Source organism: Agelaius tricolor, unplaced genomic scaffold (assembly GCF_023055355.1).
Source record: "Agelaius tricolor isolate 1412-34295 unplaced genomic scaffold, bAgeTri1.0.p SCAF_6, whole genome shotgun sequence".
Taxonomy (NCBI): domain Eukaryota; kingdom Metazoa; phylum Chordata; class Aves; order Passeriformes; family Icteridae; genus Agelaius; species Agelaius tricolor.
The window spans coordinates 12251894-12269620 of NW_027269266.1; the positions used below are offsets into that span (position 1 = coordinate 12251894).

Genomic DNA, 17727 nt, shown 5'->3' on the forward strand with positions numbered 1-17727 from the left:
TTTTCAAGAGCTTAATTCAACCTGACTGACCAAAATGTTCTTTGTGCCTTGGTGAGATTCCTCTTACTAATATTACTAATATTATGTACTCAAGTAAGAGTCACAGTAAAAATGGTGTCTAAAATGGTCAATAGTAGTTAATGCAAGATGTGTAGATCCCAGGCAGATATAACCAGCTTCCAAAGTTAACCAAAATACTGTGCAAACAGTTCCTCAGAAGTGGGTTGGTGGTGTAGAAGAATGTTGTTTGGGGCTCAGCTCAAACAAAAGCCATACCCCCCTGCTTCATTGACTCATATGTTGTGCTCCCCAGTTTCCTGTGCTGATAACACATCTTGGTGCCTGGGACTCCCTCTGTAATCTTTTGAGGGCTCTAAAGTATTCACTGTGTCCTTGATCCAGCAAGGTTTCAAAAGTGGGGGAGCTATCTCTACGCTGGACATCTTCTGACACAATCTTGTTTCTCACCTTTCTAATTTCATAACTTTGCTAGCTGTACTTCTCCACATCATACTTGTCAGCATCAACTTGTTGCAATGAATAATTAGTTTAAAAATTGCTTCTAGGATCACCTGTTTCCCAGTGGTGAACAAAGGACAATATGTTACATGCCTGCTTCAGACTCATCTACAAAGTTGGGTCTCTCCACATCTATTCCAGACTGATATTTGCATGACCTTTCAGTGTTACGAAATTATCTGCTCTAAATCCTATATGCCAGAGGAACTGCTGTAACTAGCACATCCTTCCACCTTTTAGCATTCTTCATATTTTTCCTCTCTTAGCAAATAGCACAAGAAGTTAATTCATGTTGCAGTGAAGAGACAATCCTAGATTTTAAATTCTTTAGTAAACATACAAGGTGAGAGAATGTCAGAGGTTTGAAATATAAATCCCGTGTTGCTGTTGTGAGCAACAAAATATGCCTTGGATAGATGTGACCACACACCAGTGGCTTCAGGTCCTGTGGGCTTCTTTAAACCCTTTACTAAGTCACATCTCCAGTTAATTGTGTTACCACTGGACTATCCAGGAGAAAGATAATATCAATAATATAAACTTCCTTAATAGGAAGATTTGTTCATCAGTTCTCTTTGAATAGTAGCTAGAGCCTGAAATTGGGGGTCAGAAGGTATTGCAGTGCTTAAAAAGTTGGTACATTTGCTAAAAATTATTCTCTCTGCTTATGTCCCAATATAAACAACAGAGAGATGGGAATTGCCAAATAACATGTGAGTCCTAGTCTTCACTACTTGAGCAGCAAGTTGGGATGCTGTTCTGGAGCTCCTGGATGGTAAATGGAAAGTTCCTCAGAGCCAACCAACACCATACAACAGAAAGCAGTAGTTACAGGTGCAGTGTCTATTGCTTTGAGCACCAGTAAAAATAGCAAGAGCTCTAAATGTAGTCCATGGGAATTCCAGCTTGGAGCAAATGACTGAAAATGGGGGATGCTGACTTGCCATCTTATGTTGTTGAGCAGAACCTGGAGCACTATTGCTAGGTAATGGGAAAAGGATGAGTTAGATTTTACAATGCACTGAGCACTGGGATTTCCAGAGGAAGAGAGAAAAGGTGGGGTTCAATCTCATCCCGCTCCCAGGACTGCCTCATGGATTTTAGCCAATAATGTTTAAATGTAAAATGTAGGAATTCCAGGGAACACTGAGCACATTTGTTCTTCCCAGAGCAGTCTTTATCAGGTTCCTTTTTGGTTTTGGGTTAGAGACCTGGGAAATGGGCCTGAAAGGTGGTGTTAAATCCAGGTATTTTCCAGGATTTACAGTAAGTTGGGCTTCTGAGTGACTCAGAATCCCTGTATTGTATACATTCATGTAGAACTTCTTTCTTTCACTTGCCTTTAGACAAGTATTGTTAAATCTGTAATCCTCAGTGGAAAGAAAGAGATCAAGTAAATCATAGCTTCAAAAAATGACAAAAGGACTCCAACAACAGCAAAAACAACAAGCAAACAAACACAACCAAATTTTGGATGTCTGCTGTGATAAGAACTGTATCTTAAATTTAACTGAGTATCTTGATCGGGTCTCCATCTGCCTCCTGTTCAGATATGAATGTCCTCACTTAATCAGAGATATCCCATGCCCCTGAGTTTGCTAATACTGACCTATGCATGATTTAGGTAATGAAAAGTTAGCTCTTAATCCTCACTCTCCTTCAGAGCCTTGAGAAAATTACTAAATGGAGGTAAGACCTTTGGCCTCACAGGGATGTACATCTGGAATATTCATTAATACAAATAAGAGTGAGCTTTCCATGTTTGTTCAAACAGACTTAAAAATCAAGTGACTCAGATCTGAGGATTTCAAGGCATCCCTTTCTATTTATCAAAGAGTCTTGGTGCTGCCATAACCTGATCACTAAAAGGATAACTTCTTGAAAGGGTCCTTTCACCTGACAGTTTTTCATCTGTAACATCAGGGGTAGATAGGGCATGTTTTCTGGCTGGATTTATTCAAAAGATTTTTTTTCCTCAAGAAAATTTAAAATTCAATTTGAAAGGTTATAATTCAGAGCAGCTGTGTTATTTCTGATGGTCTTAAAGGTATCCACACAAGGCAGAACATCTTGATGTCTTTAGCCAAAGTGCTTGTGTATTCACAATTCAAGAAAACTGCTGCAATCAGCATCTTTTAAGGAGAAACCATGCTGGATAACAGAGGGGGGAAAAAGCATACATCTGATAACTCTGCATAGAAACTTTCTGTTTAGCCCATATCCATCTATAAGCACATAATGAATGAAGATTCCATAAGAAAGTATTCTGCTTTCTTTTGTCATCTCTGAAACAATTTCCAAGTTAAAAATTGGATAGTATGGGAATCTGTGGGATTTGGAAGGTCTAGTCAATCAGACCTCCAGATGAACTACTTTAATGTGAGAAACTGTTTTCCTTCCCATCTTTCATATTCTCCCTTGATATTTATTTTAATTAGGTTGTGTCTCTCTATGCTAACACCTTTCTTGAGTTGCTTGTAAGTCAAAAGCTCAGCAGACTGGGCACGTGTGACCAGTGGCAGGCTGGTGCACATTAATGTGCTGGTGCACATTAGCCCCAGTGTTAATGACAGGGCTCTGTCATGTTCTCTTGGTCAGAGGAGCAGAATGTCAGAACAGCCAAAAACTGACACACTGCACAATAAAGAATGGGAACTGAGTGTCTTTGTCAGAAATGGATGAGGGGGTGCAAGTCTTACCTGCTTGTAACCTGAATGACTTGAGAAAACCACCTTCCATTTGCCTCTGCTTCTCAGATTGCCCTAACAGCAGATTTGGGGATTTCGCAGGGGAGCTGAGAAGAAAATGCCAGGGATATCACAGCACCTCTGGTTTCCATTATCCCACCTACATTAGTGACAGAGAAAATAGGATCATGTGATTTCTCTATTTTTCTTCTCACGGCCACTTCTTGTTTCATCTAGACCAAAACACTTCCCTCTCAACATCTGCCCACCCCCCACAAGTTCTCTAAATGTTGAAAAACCTCAGAAATTACATTTTCTTCAGGTTAACCCTATCAGAATTTTACATTTTAAGCATCTGCTATCATTTAAAGATATATAGGTAAGGATATCTCAAAACAGTCTCATCTGATCAGTTTTCTATTCAGAACTAGCCTCCTCTGCTGGATATTTACAGTCAAACTTAATTCATTAGGCCTTTTTTCCCACTAATGCAGCATTATTAATTTATGCTTTCTTAACTTTATATATAAACATTGGGTTATAAATATGATCATGATTATTTGTATCCCAGAAGACAAGCAATAGTTTTATAACATTCACTCATGCTTAATTTAGTATAAGTCAAACTGCAGTGTGTAAAAAATCCACTTCTAAAATGGAAAGAATATTTGTGTTCTTGCAAGCTAGCAAGAACTAATAACTAGCTTTGGAAATCCAAAAGCTGAGTTATTTGTATTTTTTTCATTCCTTTGGAGAAATGTATTTATGTTAAATAAAGATGGTATAGCCTGTATAAGGTACTTAATAACATATTTGTATTAATTTCATGTGGAATTCAGAGTTCACTTACATTGTAGGTATGTAGGTACATCTCACTAACATTAAAATAAAAAAAAATCTAAACATATATGTTAGGAAATGCCTCTTCATTCCAAGATGTAAATATACTTTCCTGCACCAAAAGATTTCTGAAGCCAAGCTAATTCCTATCTCGGTATAAGTCACTGTTTTCCTCAATTGTGTGAGAGAAGCAGATAACCTACTTTCATTCTGATTCAGGAACTGTAAATTAAAGCATTTGTCTTTGTTATATAAAGTTATATACTTATATATAAAGTTATATCGTAACTCCACATTAACTTAACTCCATGTTATTTAACATCAGCAATGTAATTTTGAAGTTTGAAAATACTTGATCATACTTACCAGAAGCCCTGAAGCACTTGAAATGATTTTTCTTAACTTGACTTTCAAGACAGGATTTCTATCTTGGAAGTGTAAGGTAAAAATCTAAAAAGTTAGAGCATGTAATAGTAAGACATTCAGCTCTTACTATTGAACTGAATTTGCTATTTTATTTGCATTTACATAGAGCCAGGCAACTACCAGGGTAGAAGTAAAGTTTCTGAAGTCATGCAAAGGCACAGAGCCTGTCCCCAGTTTACCCCTTTATCCCAGGTTGGGCTGTGAGCACTGGCAGTTGAGGTTTATGTAGTGGTGCCAGGTGTGTGTATTGGTTTTTTTTGTTTGTTTGTTTTAGCTCAATAGTCAATTGAAGGATTTGGGACAGTGTGCAGACACGTGTACAGCTATAATTTCTCTACTTCTGTTTGCCTTTTTTTAGCCTTCCACCTTATGCTATGCAGAATATCAAAGTAAGACATCCTTAGCTCTTTGATTGAAGAACTAGCAATTGTGTTGGCAGGAGAAGGCAGGGCTTTTATGCTTGGTTGGTTGTTGTTTGTTTTGGTTTTTTTTAAATGTGCTTGTGGTTTTGCTTGCTTTTTTGTTTGTTTGCTTGGGTTTTTTGTTGTTTGTGTTACGGTTTTTTTGCAAGCAAAGCATAAGGGCTTTGCCCTTCTGCTGGCTGTTCTACTAGAAATAATACAGGATCATGTGATTAAATTTACTTGACTCAGAGATTATTCATGTGTTATAATCTGATGTTTGCAGAAGTCCATGCCTAAGTCAGAAGAGGTAACCAAACCACCCTGCTCAAATTGTGTTTACCTAATGAATTGTGATTTTAGTAGTATTATTATTATTCTGTATGTTAGAATACAAAATGTTTTGGATAAAGACTTTTAAAAAAACCAAAAACCTAGAGCATAAAATGAAGCATTTTTGGATTTTGTTTTGTTCCCTTTTATCTTACTACTTAATCCTAAACAATGAATTTGTGAAATTACTTGCTAGTAAAGATGACTAAATCAAGAATTCAAGATGTGTCTAGCAAAGTATTTTAGAGGGGATACGTGTAAAAAGATGAAAACATGAAGGAGAAAATCATAAGTCACTTTTAACCCTTACAATTCCTAGGACACCTGTCCTGAATCCATTAAAACTTAAGCAGGGAAAGATGTATTTCAAGACAGAAGAGTCTCAGCATAATTTGTGTCTTTTTACCACCACTGTCTCTAAGAGAATAACTGCTTCCACTGTGATGTATTTTCCCTAGACACAAAAAAACTTGAGTCTCCAAAACAAGTTATATAAAGGAAAGTGATTCTCTTCTGACAGTACTAAAAAAACTCTATCAAATCCTTTGTGTTTTCAGATAGAGCCCATTTTACCATTTTCTTGCTTATCTGTCCAGGTGATGTTAGGACAACGGTGAGTCTGTAAAATGATAATCTAAATAATTAATTAAGTCATTAACCCTTAGTCATTAATTCCTTTTGAAGTCTTCTTAGTCCTCCTATGGACAACTGTCTCCACCACCTCTAAGAGTTTATCTGTTACTGGAAAACTAGAAATCTGGCAATAGCTTTTGCTGCTCCTCTCTTAGCTTTGTCTCTTCTCAGTAAGAGAATTGCTGCCAGTGGCTTTTCCTTCTCTTTTGGATATGCCTCCATGGCATATCTGTTTGAGGATGAGCTTTGTTTTTGTGAGGATGCTGGAGTATTATTACTCAGCTTTTGGGTATTTAAAAAAAAAAGCATTAAAAAAACCCCAGGTCAACCAAATTGCTGCATAAATAAATGAAGAGTTATTAGAAGTAGGGTGTAAGGTAGTAACAGAGTGAAAAAAAAAATTGCAAATATTTATGGATACAAAAATCAGTGTATAGTTTACTGTAATACAAAATGCAAACAAACCCTAATTAAAAAATATATATTTTTAAAAGATTTTCCTTTTTTTCAAATTGAACAACAGTCTCCTAGAATTTTATATCTTTAAAATTCAAAATGCTTGAGGCCAAAAGGCAAAAAAAGTGACATGGTTTAACTTATATGCATGTTATGTGTAGTACTTTTGTGATGATTACTGTTAGAATGGGAGGCCAGATTAACTCCATGTGCCAAAGGCTACAATTCATGCTTAAATAAATGACTGAAGTCCTTCTTGAACTCAGAGAGGTTTTAAGCCATAAAACTAATTAAGTACCAAAATGTATAAAAACTTGTCCAACAGTACACAGGACTTGCAAACCAAAATAGAAGTTATGTTTTTGGGCTTCACAAACCTGAGTTAGATGAGAGCACAAGGGACCCCTACCCCCCTGTCTGGAGGTGGATGGAGCAAGGGGTATCTTTGCCCATAATGCTCAGTCTGAATTTAGTACTTTTGAATGTATTTTGAAAGGGTTATATTTACCAGCTGCATAGCTGATACACAAAGTGCTTTCATTTCAGTTAACCTTGTCCTTTTAATCGTGATCATAAAAAGATAAAGCCTTAAAGAAATTCCCCAAATTATTTCAGCCATTTAAAAAGCAATAATGATAGCAATTCTAAATGTCTTTTCATTATATTTCAGTCCTTTTATCCTACAGTTCAGTTTTTAAAATAGACACATAGCACTTAGGTTCAACAAATTAATTTATACTTACTGATCTTTTACTGAGAGCTTGCAGAGAGTATCTTGGTCACTATACAAAACATACCAATTCTGCATTAGCTACTGTCATAGTGCAGCACTGATGTCTACAGATGTAAATTGTGCATTTTGATATAAGCTACAAAATTGAAAAAAACCCTAAAATATACCTGCATTTTCTTACTGAAAGGAAGATAAAATGGAAATATCAGTCTGGTTATGTTCCATACTTTTTCCTGTGAGCAGACATCAGGGCTGATGTCACATTGTTTTCAGTTATCACACTTTCCATCGTACTAGCAAATTAATTTTGAGGGCTAATCATCTTCTGCTACAAAATACTTTAACACAATCTCTTTTATTGGCAAAACATTAAAAGCTGATGAATCCAAGTGTTTCATGCCAAAACTTTTTCTTAATGCACTGTCCTCTTTGTCTCCAAACGTTATTGTCCATTCTGCTTGTTCTGCACTTTTCTCAAGCCTGTGGCAGGGTTAGAAATGCAAAGGTCAATTAAGGATAAGTTTGAATTTGATTATTCTTCCTTTATAGTTCAGGATATTTTCAGTACTTTGGTTTTCATTATGTTCATTATGTATTGTTTTCCTTTCATCAGTATAAGTGGAGAGTTATACTTAATGGCTTTTTTTTTTTTTTTTTTGCTTAGCTGCCAGGTATTTAATTTTCATTTAATTTTTAAAGTCAAAGCTAATCTATGATGGCATATTGTGATTTTTTTTGTTCTTTTTTCTCAGCACCTTATCTGTCTGCTAATTGGATAAACTAAATTATTTAGTATTTGTGGAAAAGGGTGTAGATGCTTTATGGGCAATTTATTTTAAGATTATATTTTTTGAACTAGTGTGTGTTTTAAGCTTTAGAAATAGAGTAAAAGGCAATGTGCATGGTTAAACATTTGATTCTGATGTAACTACTGAAATAAAAATGAATACAATGATACTTAGTTCATGCCACTCTCCTGAAAAGAAATTAAAAAAACAACAAACAAGGCTCTCTTAAAAAAAAAATAGTCTCATTCTCCCTAGCAGCTGTCTTCCACTGCATTACCCATTTGCAGTACAGGTAGAATTTAGCATCCCAGAGAAGTTATGAAGCCAAATGAGTTGCAGTTTAAGCAGCTTGGGAAACATAGCAGGTTTTGGTTTCCCAAACAGTCATGCAAATAGTTGGCTTGAAAATTCTGTCAACAACTGCATCTAGCAATATTTCATCTAGTGCCTAGTAGTGGCTTAAGGTTGAGGTGAGTGGTGGTAGTATTATTATTAAGGTGGTGCGATTTTAAAAATGGCTTTTGCTTTTATTATAGAGATTTCTAAAATTGCTAAGCAAAATAAGATTTTTCTATTTTTGGTTTTCTGGGGTTTTTTTTGGTTCTACCTATGCCGTATTTCTGAAAGCCGTTTCCCAAGAGTAGTATGTGATAAAGAGCAAAGTTTTGTCCACCGATTCCCGTGTGACTGTAAAAACTACAGTATTTTGCATTAGAAGTGGAGGGACGCTGAAATTCAGTCAACACTCAACTATCTCGCATTTTAAATGAAACTAAGCATAACTTCGATAAGATAGCTTTGACTACAGAGCTAGAATTACCTGTAACCTGGTGCGAGAGCATACACGGGCACGTAGAGTTCCTCAGCCGGGCGGCTGCAGCCCTGGCCTGGCCGGAGCGGAGTTTGACGCTCCTGTGGCCGCGCTGGGATGCCCTGGGGCGGCTTGTGCAGAGAGCACCGAGACGGGGCTAACTCGGCATTTCCGATCCCTTGCTTAGAGCCGAACAGTGCATCACTTTAATCGACTCATTGAGATGTAAACGAGCTTCCCTAATCAGACACGCTCAAGTGGGTTCTACCCATTGCCTGGGGTGAGCTCGCTTGAGCCGGGTCACTGATAACAACTTAAGTCCACGCAAGGCTTAAACCAGTTCACGTGTCTGCACTTTGCTGCCGGACTAAGTTTCTGAACACCTCAGAGAAAAGGGGTGGAAATGCCGTTGTGGAGGTGCCCGGTTCTTACGGTTCTTCACCGTTTTCGGGCAGGTGCCCGCGCTTCCCCTTTATTTAGCACGGACGCGAACCCGGTTCGGCGGCGCGGAGAGAGAGGGACAGCGCCCGGCGGCGGGGCCGCGGCCGGGGCCTGAGGCGAGGGGCGCTCCCGGGGCGGCCCCGCGGTCGGACCCCCCCACTCGCGGGGCGCCGCTCCGGCCGCGGCCGGGGGCACCGCAGCCCTCCCGGGTCGGGGTGAATTCAGAACCCGGCACCCCTGTCCCGCGGTCCGGCCCCCGAGAGGCCGGAATGGTCGAGGCCGGCACCTCCCCGCCTCTCTCGGCCAGGTTTCCCAGAGCTGTCATGGTCAGGCGCGGCTCCCGGGGAGGTTCCCCCCGGGCTGAGGGGCTGGGGGCTGCCCCAACTTCCTCACCCCGGCAGGAGCGGAGCGCGGCTCCGCGGCACAGCTCGGCGGCCGGAGGGCGGAGCGGTGCCGCACACGTTGATTAAAACTCCCTTTGCTCCCGATTGCGCCCCTGATCCCTGTGCCCCGATCTGGCTCCGGCGGCTCCGAGCCTTCCCGCGCTCCCGATCCCGCTCGGGCCGCTCGCAGCGTCCCGCGCTCCCGAGCCCGCGCCGCCGTGCCCGCGCCGCGCGCGCTCCCCCCGGGCGGCGCCGTGCCCGCGCCCTGCGCGATGCAGTGTGGGAATGGCTGTGGCGCTGGGGTTGGCTGAAAGAGGCGGCCAGTCGAGGTTTAATGTCCGCCATGTTGGCCGTGGCGTATTGAGCGGAACCGGAGCGGCGGAGGAGCGGAGCCAGCGCCCAGCCCAGCCGCGCCAGCGGGCGCCGCCGGGCCCCGTGTCGGAGTGCGCCCCGCCCCGCCGGGGGAGCCCCGGTCCCTCCATGAGATCGCTCGGCGGGGTCCGGCTCTCAGCTCGGAGCGCGCTTGCTGTCGCCCCCCCCTTCCCAGCCGGAGCCGCCATCGCCGCCTAACATGAGCAAACTGTCGTTCCGGGCCCGGGCGCTGGACGCGTCCAAGCCGCTGCCCGTCTTCCGCTGCGAGGACCTGCCTGACTTGGCCGAATATGCCTCCATTAACCGGGCCGTGCCGCAGATGCCCACGGGCATGGAGAAGGAAGAGGAGTCGGTACGTGAGACCCCCCCCCCCCCCCTCGGCCGGGTCCCACCATCCCCCCCGCACCCGGGCCCCCACCTTCGCCTCTGCGCAAGCACAAAATGGCCGCCATCTTCTCCCCACTCTCCCCGCCCGCCGGGAGGGGGGGGACACCCGGGGCGGGAAAGCGCCGAGCCCGGCCATCCCTCACCGCGCCCTCCCCGGGAGCTCCCTCACGGCCCCTTCGCCCCCCGCTCGTGCCCCGCGGCCGCCGGCGGCCCCTCCGCCGGGCCCCGAAAGGCACAAAGGGGGTCACGTGACACAGCGGGGCGGCCGCCATTTTGTGTCTCGGTCCTTGGGCCGGGCCTGGTGCGGCAGCCGCGAGGAGCAGACGGGGCCCGGCGGCGGCGCCATGCGCGCGCTCCCCCGCCGGGGGGCGCTGCCGAGCCGGACGGCGCCGCGGGGGGCGCGCGGCGGCGGGAGCGCGCGCGGGCCTGGCCGCCCTCAGGGGAGCGGGGCCCGGTGGGGCCCCGCTGGTGCCTTTTCATTTTGCCTTGAAATAGGAAGTGGAAGGATTTGTGTTTAGGTTTATCTAAGAGCCCTGTAAGTGCCGTCAGACAGGCGCGGTGTAGGTGAAGTTGTGACGGTCCCCACGAAAGTCAGTTCTGAAGCACTGCTCAGAGTAAGGAAATCCGTGTTGGAGGCTAAAAGTCTATCACTTCCTGCTCGGTTTTGCTGTCTCAGTGGAGGATGAAACTTTAAACCATTTTGAACTTCAGGGTCATTTAATCATTCACTCAGCACTTTCCAAGATAGGTCAGACAATAAGTAGCTGCTTTTGCTGAAGGTAAAACACTTGGTAACTGTTATTGTTGAAGACTCTGCTCTGAAGTGCGTTATTTGCAGTGTTGTAAATCTTTAATTATTTCCGTAGTATAATCAGTTCTCCCCATCTGTGCATTGGGCACAGCAAATAGGGAAGTACTGCAGAAATACAGTTATGTAAGCAGGTTTTGAAATTTGGTGCTAAGAACAAAGGTGACACTAGCTCGGTTGGTTAGAGCAGCGTGCTGGTAGTGCCAAGGCTGTGGGATCCATCCCCATATGGACCATTCACTGAAGAGTTGGACTCGATGATCCTTGTGGGTCCCTTCCAACTCAGAATATTCAGTGATTCTGTTAGAGTTTCATAGGCCTGAGTTTTTCTAGTTGTCAGACTTCTTTGTCCTTTGAAGGTGACAGGCTGTAAAGTTTTTAGTTCCTAGTTCTAGATGTAGCAAACTTGGAGTTACATTTGTTTTAAGAGAGGTATCATCTTTAAATGGAGTTTCCTCTTTGTGGCACTATTGCTCTTAGTTAATGGCCTCAGTGAATTTTTATGAAATGTCTTCAGGCAGAAAGATTTCTAGAGAGTAATGTCCTTTGCATGTTGTTGTCCATAGAGTAACCATTCTCTGAGGCTTTTTTTAACATAACTCCTTACCATTTTAACATAATTTGGTATTTCCAAGTCTTCTGCAAGTCATAAGTTGCTTTACACATGTGCTAAAATGTATATTGTGAAGTGTAGTGGTCTTGTGGGATTTTATTATTTTTCTAACTGGTAGGTTGGGTTTTATCGAGTTGTTTTGCTGGTGTTTATTTTTGTGAAGATGCTTAAAACATTAGCATGGTATTGATTGAGGAGTATTTAAGTGGTAGGTAGCAGTGCTTAGGATGCTTGTGTTTCCTTTGGGTGCAGTAGATATATTCTGAATTGATACCTGTAGATTCTGAATATGAGAGAAAGCACCTTTTATTTCCTCATGTACCAGAATATTAAATTCTGCTGTTTGCTGTGACACTTGCTGAGTTTATCTCTCAGTTCAGGAGAGTGAGACTGCATGCATGCATTTATTTGTAGAAATGTCAGGTTGCTCTCTTTCTCTTTTACTGTTTGCCTGGCAGTTACAAGTTTTCAGGCTAGAAAATTACATGGCCTGTCTGTATCATCTCCCTAAACCCAGACATATATATCCTACCTAAGTAGTCATGGGTAAGGAAAAAATTTTAAACATTAATTATAAGACTTGTTTTTGTGGTTAATGTGATGCTTTTGTTTCCTAAATTTAGCTTTGAGGGTTAGCTCTGGGAGTAGGTAGACACTTCCCACAGCTGGAGTTTGCTCCTGCATTTGTTTTGAATCTGTGTGTACACACACAAACACACACCCCCAAAAGAAATTTGTTTGCCATCAGTAAGCACAGGTGTCCTTCTGAATCTTTTTTTGGACCTTCATACATAAAATAGTCATTATTAAACTCTTGTTCCTTATTGTTTCTGCAGAGTTACTCTAAATTTCCTTCCTTCCTTCTTGCCCTAAAAAGCTTTCTCTTCAGTTTATATTAGTGTTGACAACAGAGAGCACAGTTCTATGACTTAAGTTGGGGAAAACCTCATAGGTTCAATACCCTCCTGTATGCTGTTTCCCAAACTTCAGGCCATGCAGGATTTTGGTAAGTTGATAGTTTGTGTTATGTAGCTGAGGACTTGAGTTGGAGGATTTTTTCCCTAGTGCTCACAGAAATGATAGATGTTTTATTACAAACAGATGGCCAAGTGTCCATAAGATTTTGGAGGAGAGGGTGTCTTCAACTAGTATGAATTAGCATTTATAACTTTTTATAAATAGAATTCTATCATTGGTTTGAGTTTTGCATAAATGTAATTTTAAATGAACAGATATTTGGAGCTAAGAGTTCTCCTCTTGACTAAATAACTTTCCCTAGGGAAAAATGCAATCAAAGAGATTTAATATTCAGGCATCGAGTCACAAGATATTTAAATGACTAATTACTGTTTTGATGCTTATTTTGCTTCCCTTTCATCTTATCTTTCTCCCATCATGTTCCTACAAAGAAATAAATAGCAAAAATAGTGCATCTTCCTTATTACAACTGGAAACTGCAGTTCAGAAGTGATATTCTCTAAGAGTCTTCTGAAGGAAAAACAACCTTGCTGAGTCTCTGGGAGCTGTAAAATATGCAGTTGATCCAGGGATATATAAAAAGTAACCCTTTTAAAGGAAGTGACAGCTAAGGGCCTTGAGTGGTGTTAATTCTGTAGAGTCTGCCTTGCCTGGCCACGGCTTGGCTTCAGTCAGTGGTTTTGTTAGGAGGCAAAGGACCAGTAAAAAACCTCTTTGACATGCAGACAGTGGTACTGGAGGTTACCAACTCATCCTGTGTTCTGACAGTTGGTTTAGCTGCCAGGTTTCTGAGGTAAACACATTGTGGCTGTTGCAAAGTCTGTTGCTGCATCTAAGAAATTAAAAAGTATCATGTACATCTAAAAAAAACCCTTCAAAATATAATGAATCTTCTTATGTAACAATAAACATCCCCTATGTTATTTCAAAATGCTGGTTTTGAGCAAAACAGATCCTTGATGCTGTAATTTTGAGAACCAGACAACAGACCACTGTTAGTAATACAGTACAGCAGATTTGGCTATTAAGACTGTTGATTACTGTGAATAAACAAGTAGGTGGAGTAGATTTCTTCATCATTTAAAAAGGACTTTTAAAAAGGTGTTGCTTTGTGTATCCTGGGTTTACTATTTCTGAGGAGAGTGTTAATTTTTTTTTTTTTACTAGAAATTCAGATTCTAGACAGAAAGGAGGCAGCTGGGAAAGCAGAGCAGAGGTAACTTTAGTTAAGCAGGATAAAAAGTGGGAAAAATGACAGACTGAAGCTTTTTGAACATGTTCAGTGACATTTCAGAAAGAAAGCATGTATAGCTCTACAGGCAGCCTAGATTTGGTGGCTTCCACCCAAACCAAGGGAAACTACACTTGTTTTCCTTGCATTTTTTGAAAGGAAAGTACAAAGAGCACACTCTACATCCCTAGCTTCAAGATTCTCTTAAAAAATTGAAGTTTGGGGGCTGAGGGGGGATGGGTTCTTGTGACTTTGTGGATAATTTATAAAATAAATCCTTATGGAAAATGACTATGATTATAGTTGAGTTTTTGGTTTTTTCAAGGGAGTTTTAAAAAGGAACCAAGCCATGTGTTTGAAGGACATCATGTCAGCATTATAAGGCATTTTAAAATGTTGGGAAGTTAAAATTTCTTAGTTGAAGCAGTGCCCTAGCAAAGATTAGCATGAGCAGGGATACATTTAATTAAGTCCCTTAGATCTGAGAAATTAATTACCTAATAATTTGTCTGTGTTGGTGACATTTCCAGAGTTAATAACAGCCCTAGGGTTGTGAGAATTATCATGGGTTTGTGGAAGGGGATTGTTTGACTTTTTCCTTGAGTGAGTTTGTTGTCCTCATGTAAATTCTGATAGTACTTTGGTCTGCTAAAGTTTTGGATATTAGTTTTGATTTTTGTCTTTCGTGTGTTCAAGTTTGTATAGGTTAAATGCACTTCCTCCCTCATGTAAAGTTTTTAAAATGCCAGTGTCTCTGACATCTGGTGTTGAGGCAGGAGAGAGAGAGTGCTGTTGCTTTATTGAATTATTCCTAACTCCCTCTTCTGACTGGCATCCTGGTCTGGTGATGAGTCCCTGTCCTCACCTTAGCTCTGGAGTAGCTGCTTGCTTGCCCTGCTAGATTTCTGACAGTGGTGCACTACATGGAGTTGTTCTCTTGTGGATTACAGTTTAAATTTAAAGCTTGATTTCTAATTTTAGTTAGTGTTGCTAGTTTCAGATAGAAGAATTAGGCACCCAGAGTCCAAAATTAAAATCTGTACAGCTGTTCATTCAGTTCTTACTGTTTTCCTTTGTGTATGTGTCATGGTGTGACAGCTTGCACAGCGGGTGGAATTCAGTCTGTGTGTGTAATTATCATTTCTGGATACTGTCATACTCTGTTACCTGGTGTTTCAGCAAACTGTTGAAATAGTTTAAACTGTGCTTTTGATCTCTTTAAATCCACAGTCATATTATCTTTCCTGCCCTGGTTTTGGGGATGTGTAAGAAAAGCTTATTTGTTAAAATTTCATTATTAGATGTAATTTTCCCCCTTCTTCCCCCTTCAGCATGACCTGTCAGTATTTGCTAAATGCTATAGAAGACCCAGTGAAGATAAGCTAATATTCATTCAAATGCTTCAGAAGACTTCAAACATATTCTCTAATAGGATGTATCTTAATTTAACAAAGAACTACATGGTAAATTTTCATTTACCCAGTTTGGATAGGCTCAAGAATCACATCCTTTCCATGGAATTGCCTTGGGCACTGCTAGCAAAGATCTCTGCCAAGCCATATCTAGACAGAAAAATGTCTTTCTCCTCCCAAATCCATACTGCAGGCATTGGGAGGCTACCATATCCAGGGTCTCTTGCTGCTGAAACAGCTGGTTTTGGCTTATCAAGGGACAAAGTTGGTAAGGAATGTACAAAAAGGCATCCATATGTTACCATCGAAGCCCTAATGAATTCAAAATGTGTGAAGTAAGCATGTAGCTGAGTGTAGTGAGTCAGTGCATGAACAGTGTTAACTTATATATGGAAATTTCACTAAAGGGTTCTCCAGTCTTTTTTATTAAGAAACTGCATTCTGTGAGTGCTTCCACAGAAGTGTGTGTAATTGTGTGTGTGTGTGCTGCCTTAAGTGTTCTTAAAATAACCACTGCCTTACTGACACAGGATTCATGGATATTGAGTGTTTTAGAATCTTGTTGGGGCCATCAGAATTACATGAATGTAAAATCATAGCAGGTACTGTAACTGAATCAATAGTTTCCAGTCTGGGCTTGGTTTTTTGGTTTTTTTTCCTTTGATGTGGTGTTAGGAAACTATAAAGTTTTTTGTTTACTAACAGAAGAGAATCTGTGCCCTCCTCTCCAGCTGTAGAAGTCCTGAAATCTTAAGCAGAACAACTGAACTCCTTTAGCAATCTCTTTTTAGAAAAGGACAACTGAAACATGAAAGGATTTTCAAGTAAATGGGGAGAGTAGAGACACCTCTTTTTGCATAGTCTTGGATTCATGAGTCCCATAACTGGAAGAGTATTGGTTTTTTGTTTGTATTGTATTCCCCTTTGAGCTTCTTTGCTGCTCACTCATAGCAAAGGCATTAATTTTGTATGCCAGTCTAACCTTTTTTTAGTGCATAATTTTCAATACACTGAACTTGTAGATGAGGTTTCCAAGAACCTGCATGTTTGGTAGGAGGTGAACACAGAAACAAGGCTTTTTGCAGTTTAGACAAAACTAAGTCCACAGACACCTCAGTTTGTAGTTGGAGGAGATTTTTCTGTGAGTTCATGTAATGACCTTAACTTTACTGTTTAGTTTGGTACTGAGCTTAGTTGTTTACTTCAGATGAACCTGTGTGAAAAAGGTTTGAAGTGCTTAGACAGAGAATTTAGAGAGAAATAAGGTGGCAGCTCATGACAAGTGGGGCCTAATTTCACATGTAAGAGTAATAGTGATGACTTCCTGCACATTCCATCTTCAGTTACAATAAAGTTTTCTGTTCTGTTTGATGTTATTTAAGTTATATTTAAGTTATTCTGAGTATTCATGCAAGTTAGGAAATCCAGCAGATGATGAGGAGTAGCTCCTGTGGTGATCAATTCATGTACCACCTTCAGCTCCCTGAAGAATGTTGTTAATCCTGTGATGTGAAACCCACCTGTAGCAGCAGTGCTCCCTTTAAAGTCAGAGGGATGGTGGTGGCATAGACTCTGTTACAGGTTGCTGGAATTTATTTGAGTAAATTTTGCTTCTGGTTTCTCACTGGGGTGGGCCTTCATCTATTAGGAAGACGTATAGATTATACCTTTGGGGTTTGACAGCTGCCTGGAAGCTGACAGCTCTGTGTAAAAGTTGAGGAATCATGATACATGTCCTGTTGTTACACCATAGGGAAGTCATGCCCTAAGTTGAAGTTGTGAGCAGGGGTCTGCCATGGAAGTGGTGTGATAAGGCAATGTTCTGTATATGCTGTCAGTTAAGCATGTGATAATGGTAAAGGTGTATGCTGTACTCTGAAGTAATGCTGGAAATACTTAAACTTTCAGAAAATAGTGGGAGTTGGGTATGCATGTCAGAGGCTTCTCCAGGAGGTCCAGATTCTCTTTTGAAATTGAGGAGGATATGAATTGGCAGACTTCAGTTTGATTATTGTCTATAATACTAGTATTGAAAGAAGTTTTTCCTTTTGAAAGCAGGATTATTAAGATATTTTCAATAATCTAAATGACATGAAGTGTGTCAAGTAACATTTAGGGTGGATATTAGCAAAAGCTTCTTCACCCAGAGCACAGTTAGGCACTGGAACAGGTTCCCCATGGAAGTGGTCACAGCACCAAACCTGACAGAGTTCAAGAAGCATCTGGACAGTGTTCTCAGGCACGTGGTGTAACTCTTGGGATTGTTCTGGGCAGAGCCAGGAGTAGGACTTGATCCCTGGGGGTGTGTTCCAACTCTGGATATTCTGTGACTCTATTCTATGAGTTCCTCTTAAGGAAGTTGTTCCTCTTAAGGAAGCTGACCTTCCTTAGAAAGGGAAAGTTGTATGTAGACTGCTCTTACAGAATTTGTTTGATGAATGCATTCTCAGGGTTTTTTTGCCCTGTTGTGGATAT

The 17727-nt window shown here is 41.2% G+C and overlaps 1 protein-coding gene across 8 annotated transcripts in view; it reads left to right on the forward strand.

Annotated features, from left to right (window-relative positions):
* Positions 1 to 17727, forward strand: part of EPC1 (enhancer of polycomb homolog 1) — a 64945-nt gene that overhangs the window by 4356 nt on the left and 42862 nt on the right. For 2 of the 8 annotated variants that reach the window (XR_011679455.1, XM_071428691.1), the window contains exon 1: positions 9775 to 10175. The exons of 2 other annotated variants lie outside the window; for them this stretch is intronic. Coding sequence is in view for 4 of the 6 variants with exons in the window: in XM_071428691.1 (XP_071284792.1) it covers positions 10023 to 10175 (153 nt within the window). In the remaining 2 variants the exon portion in view is untranslated. Of the gene's footprint in view, positions 1 to 9774; positions 10176 to 17727 lie in introns of those variants that run through there. 4 more of the 8 variants (XR_011679456.1, XM_071428693.1, XM_071428692.1 and 1 more) reach the window with 4 other exon arrangements.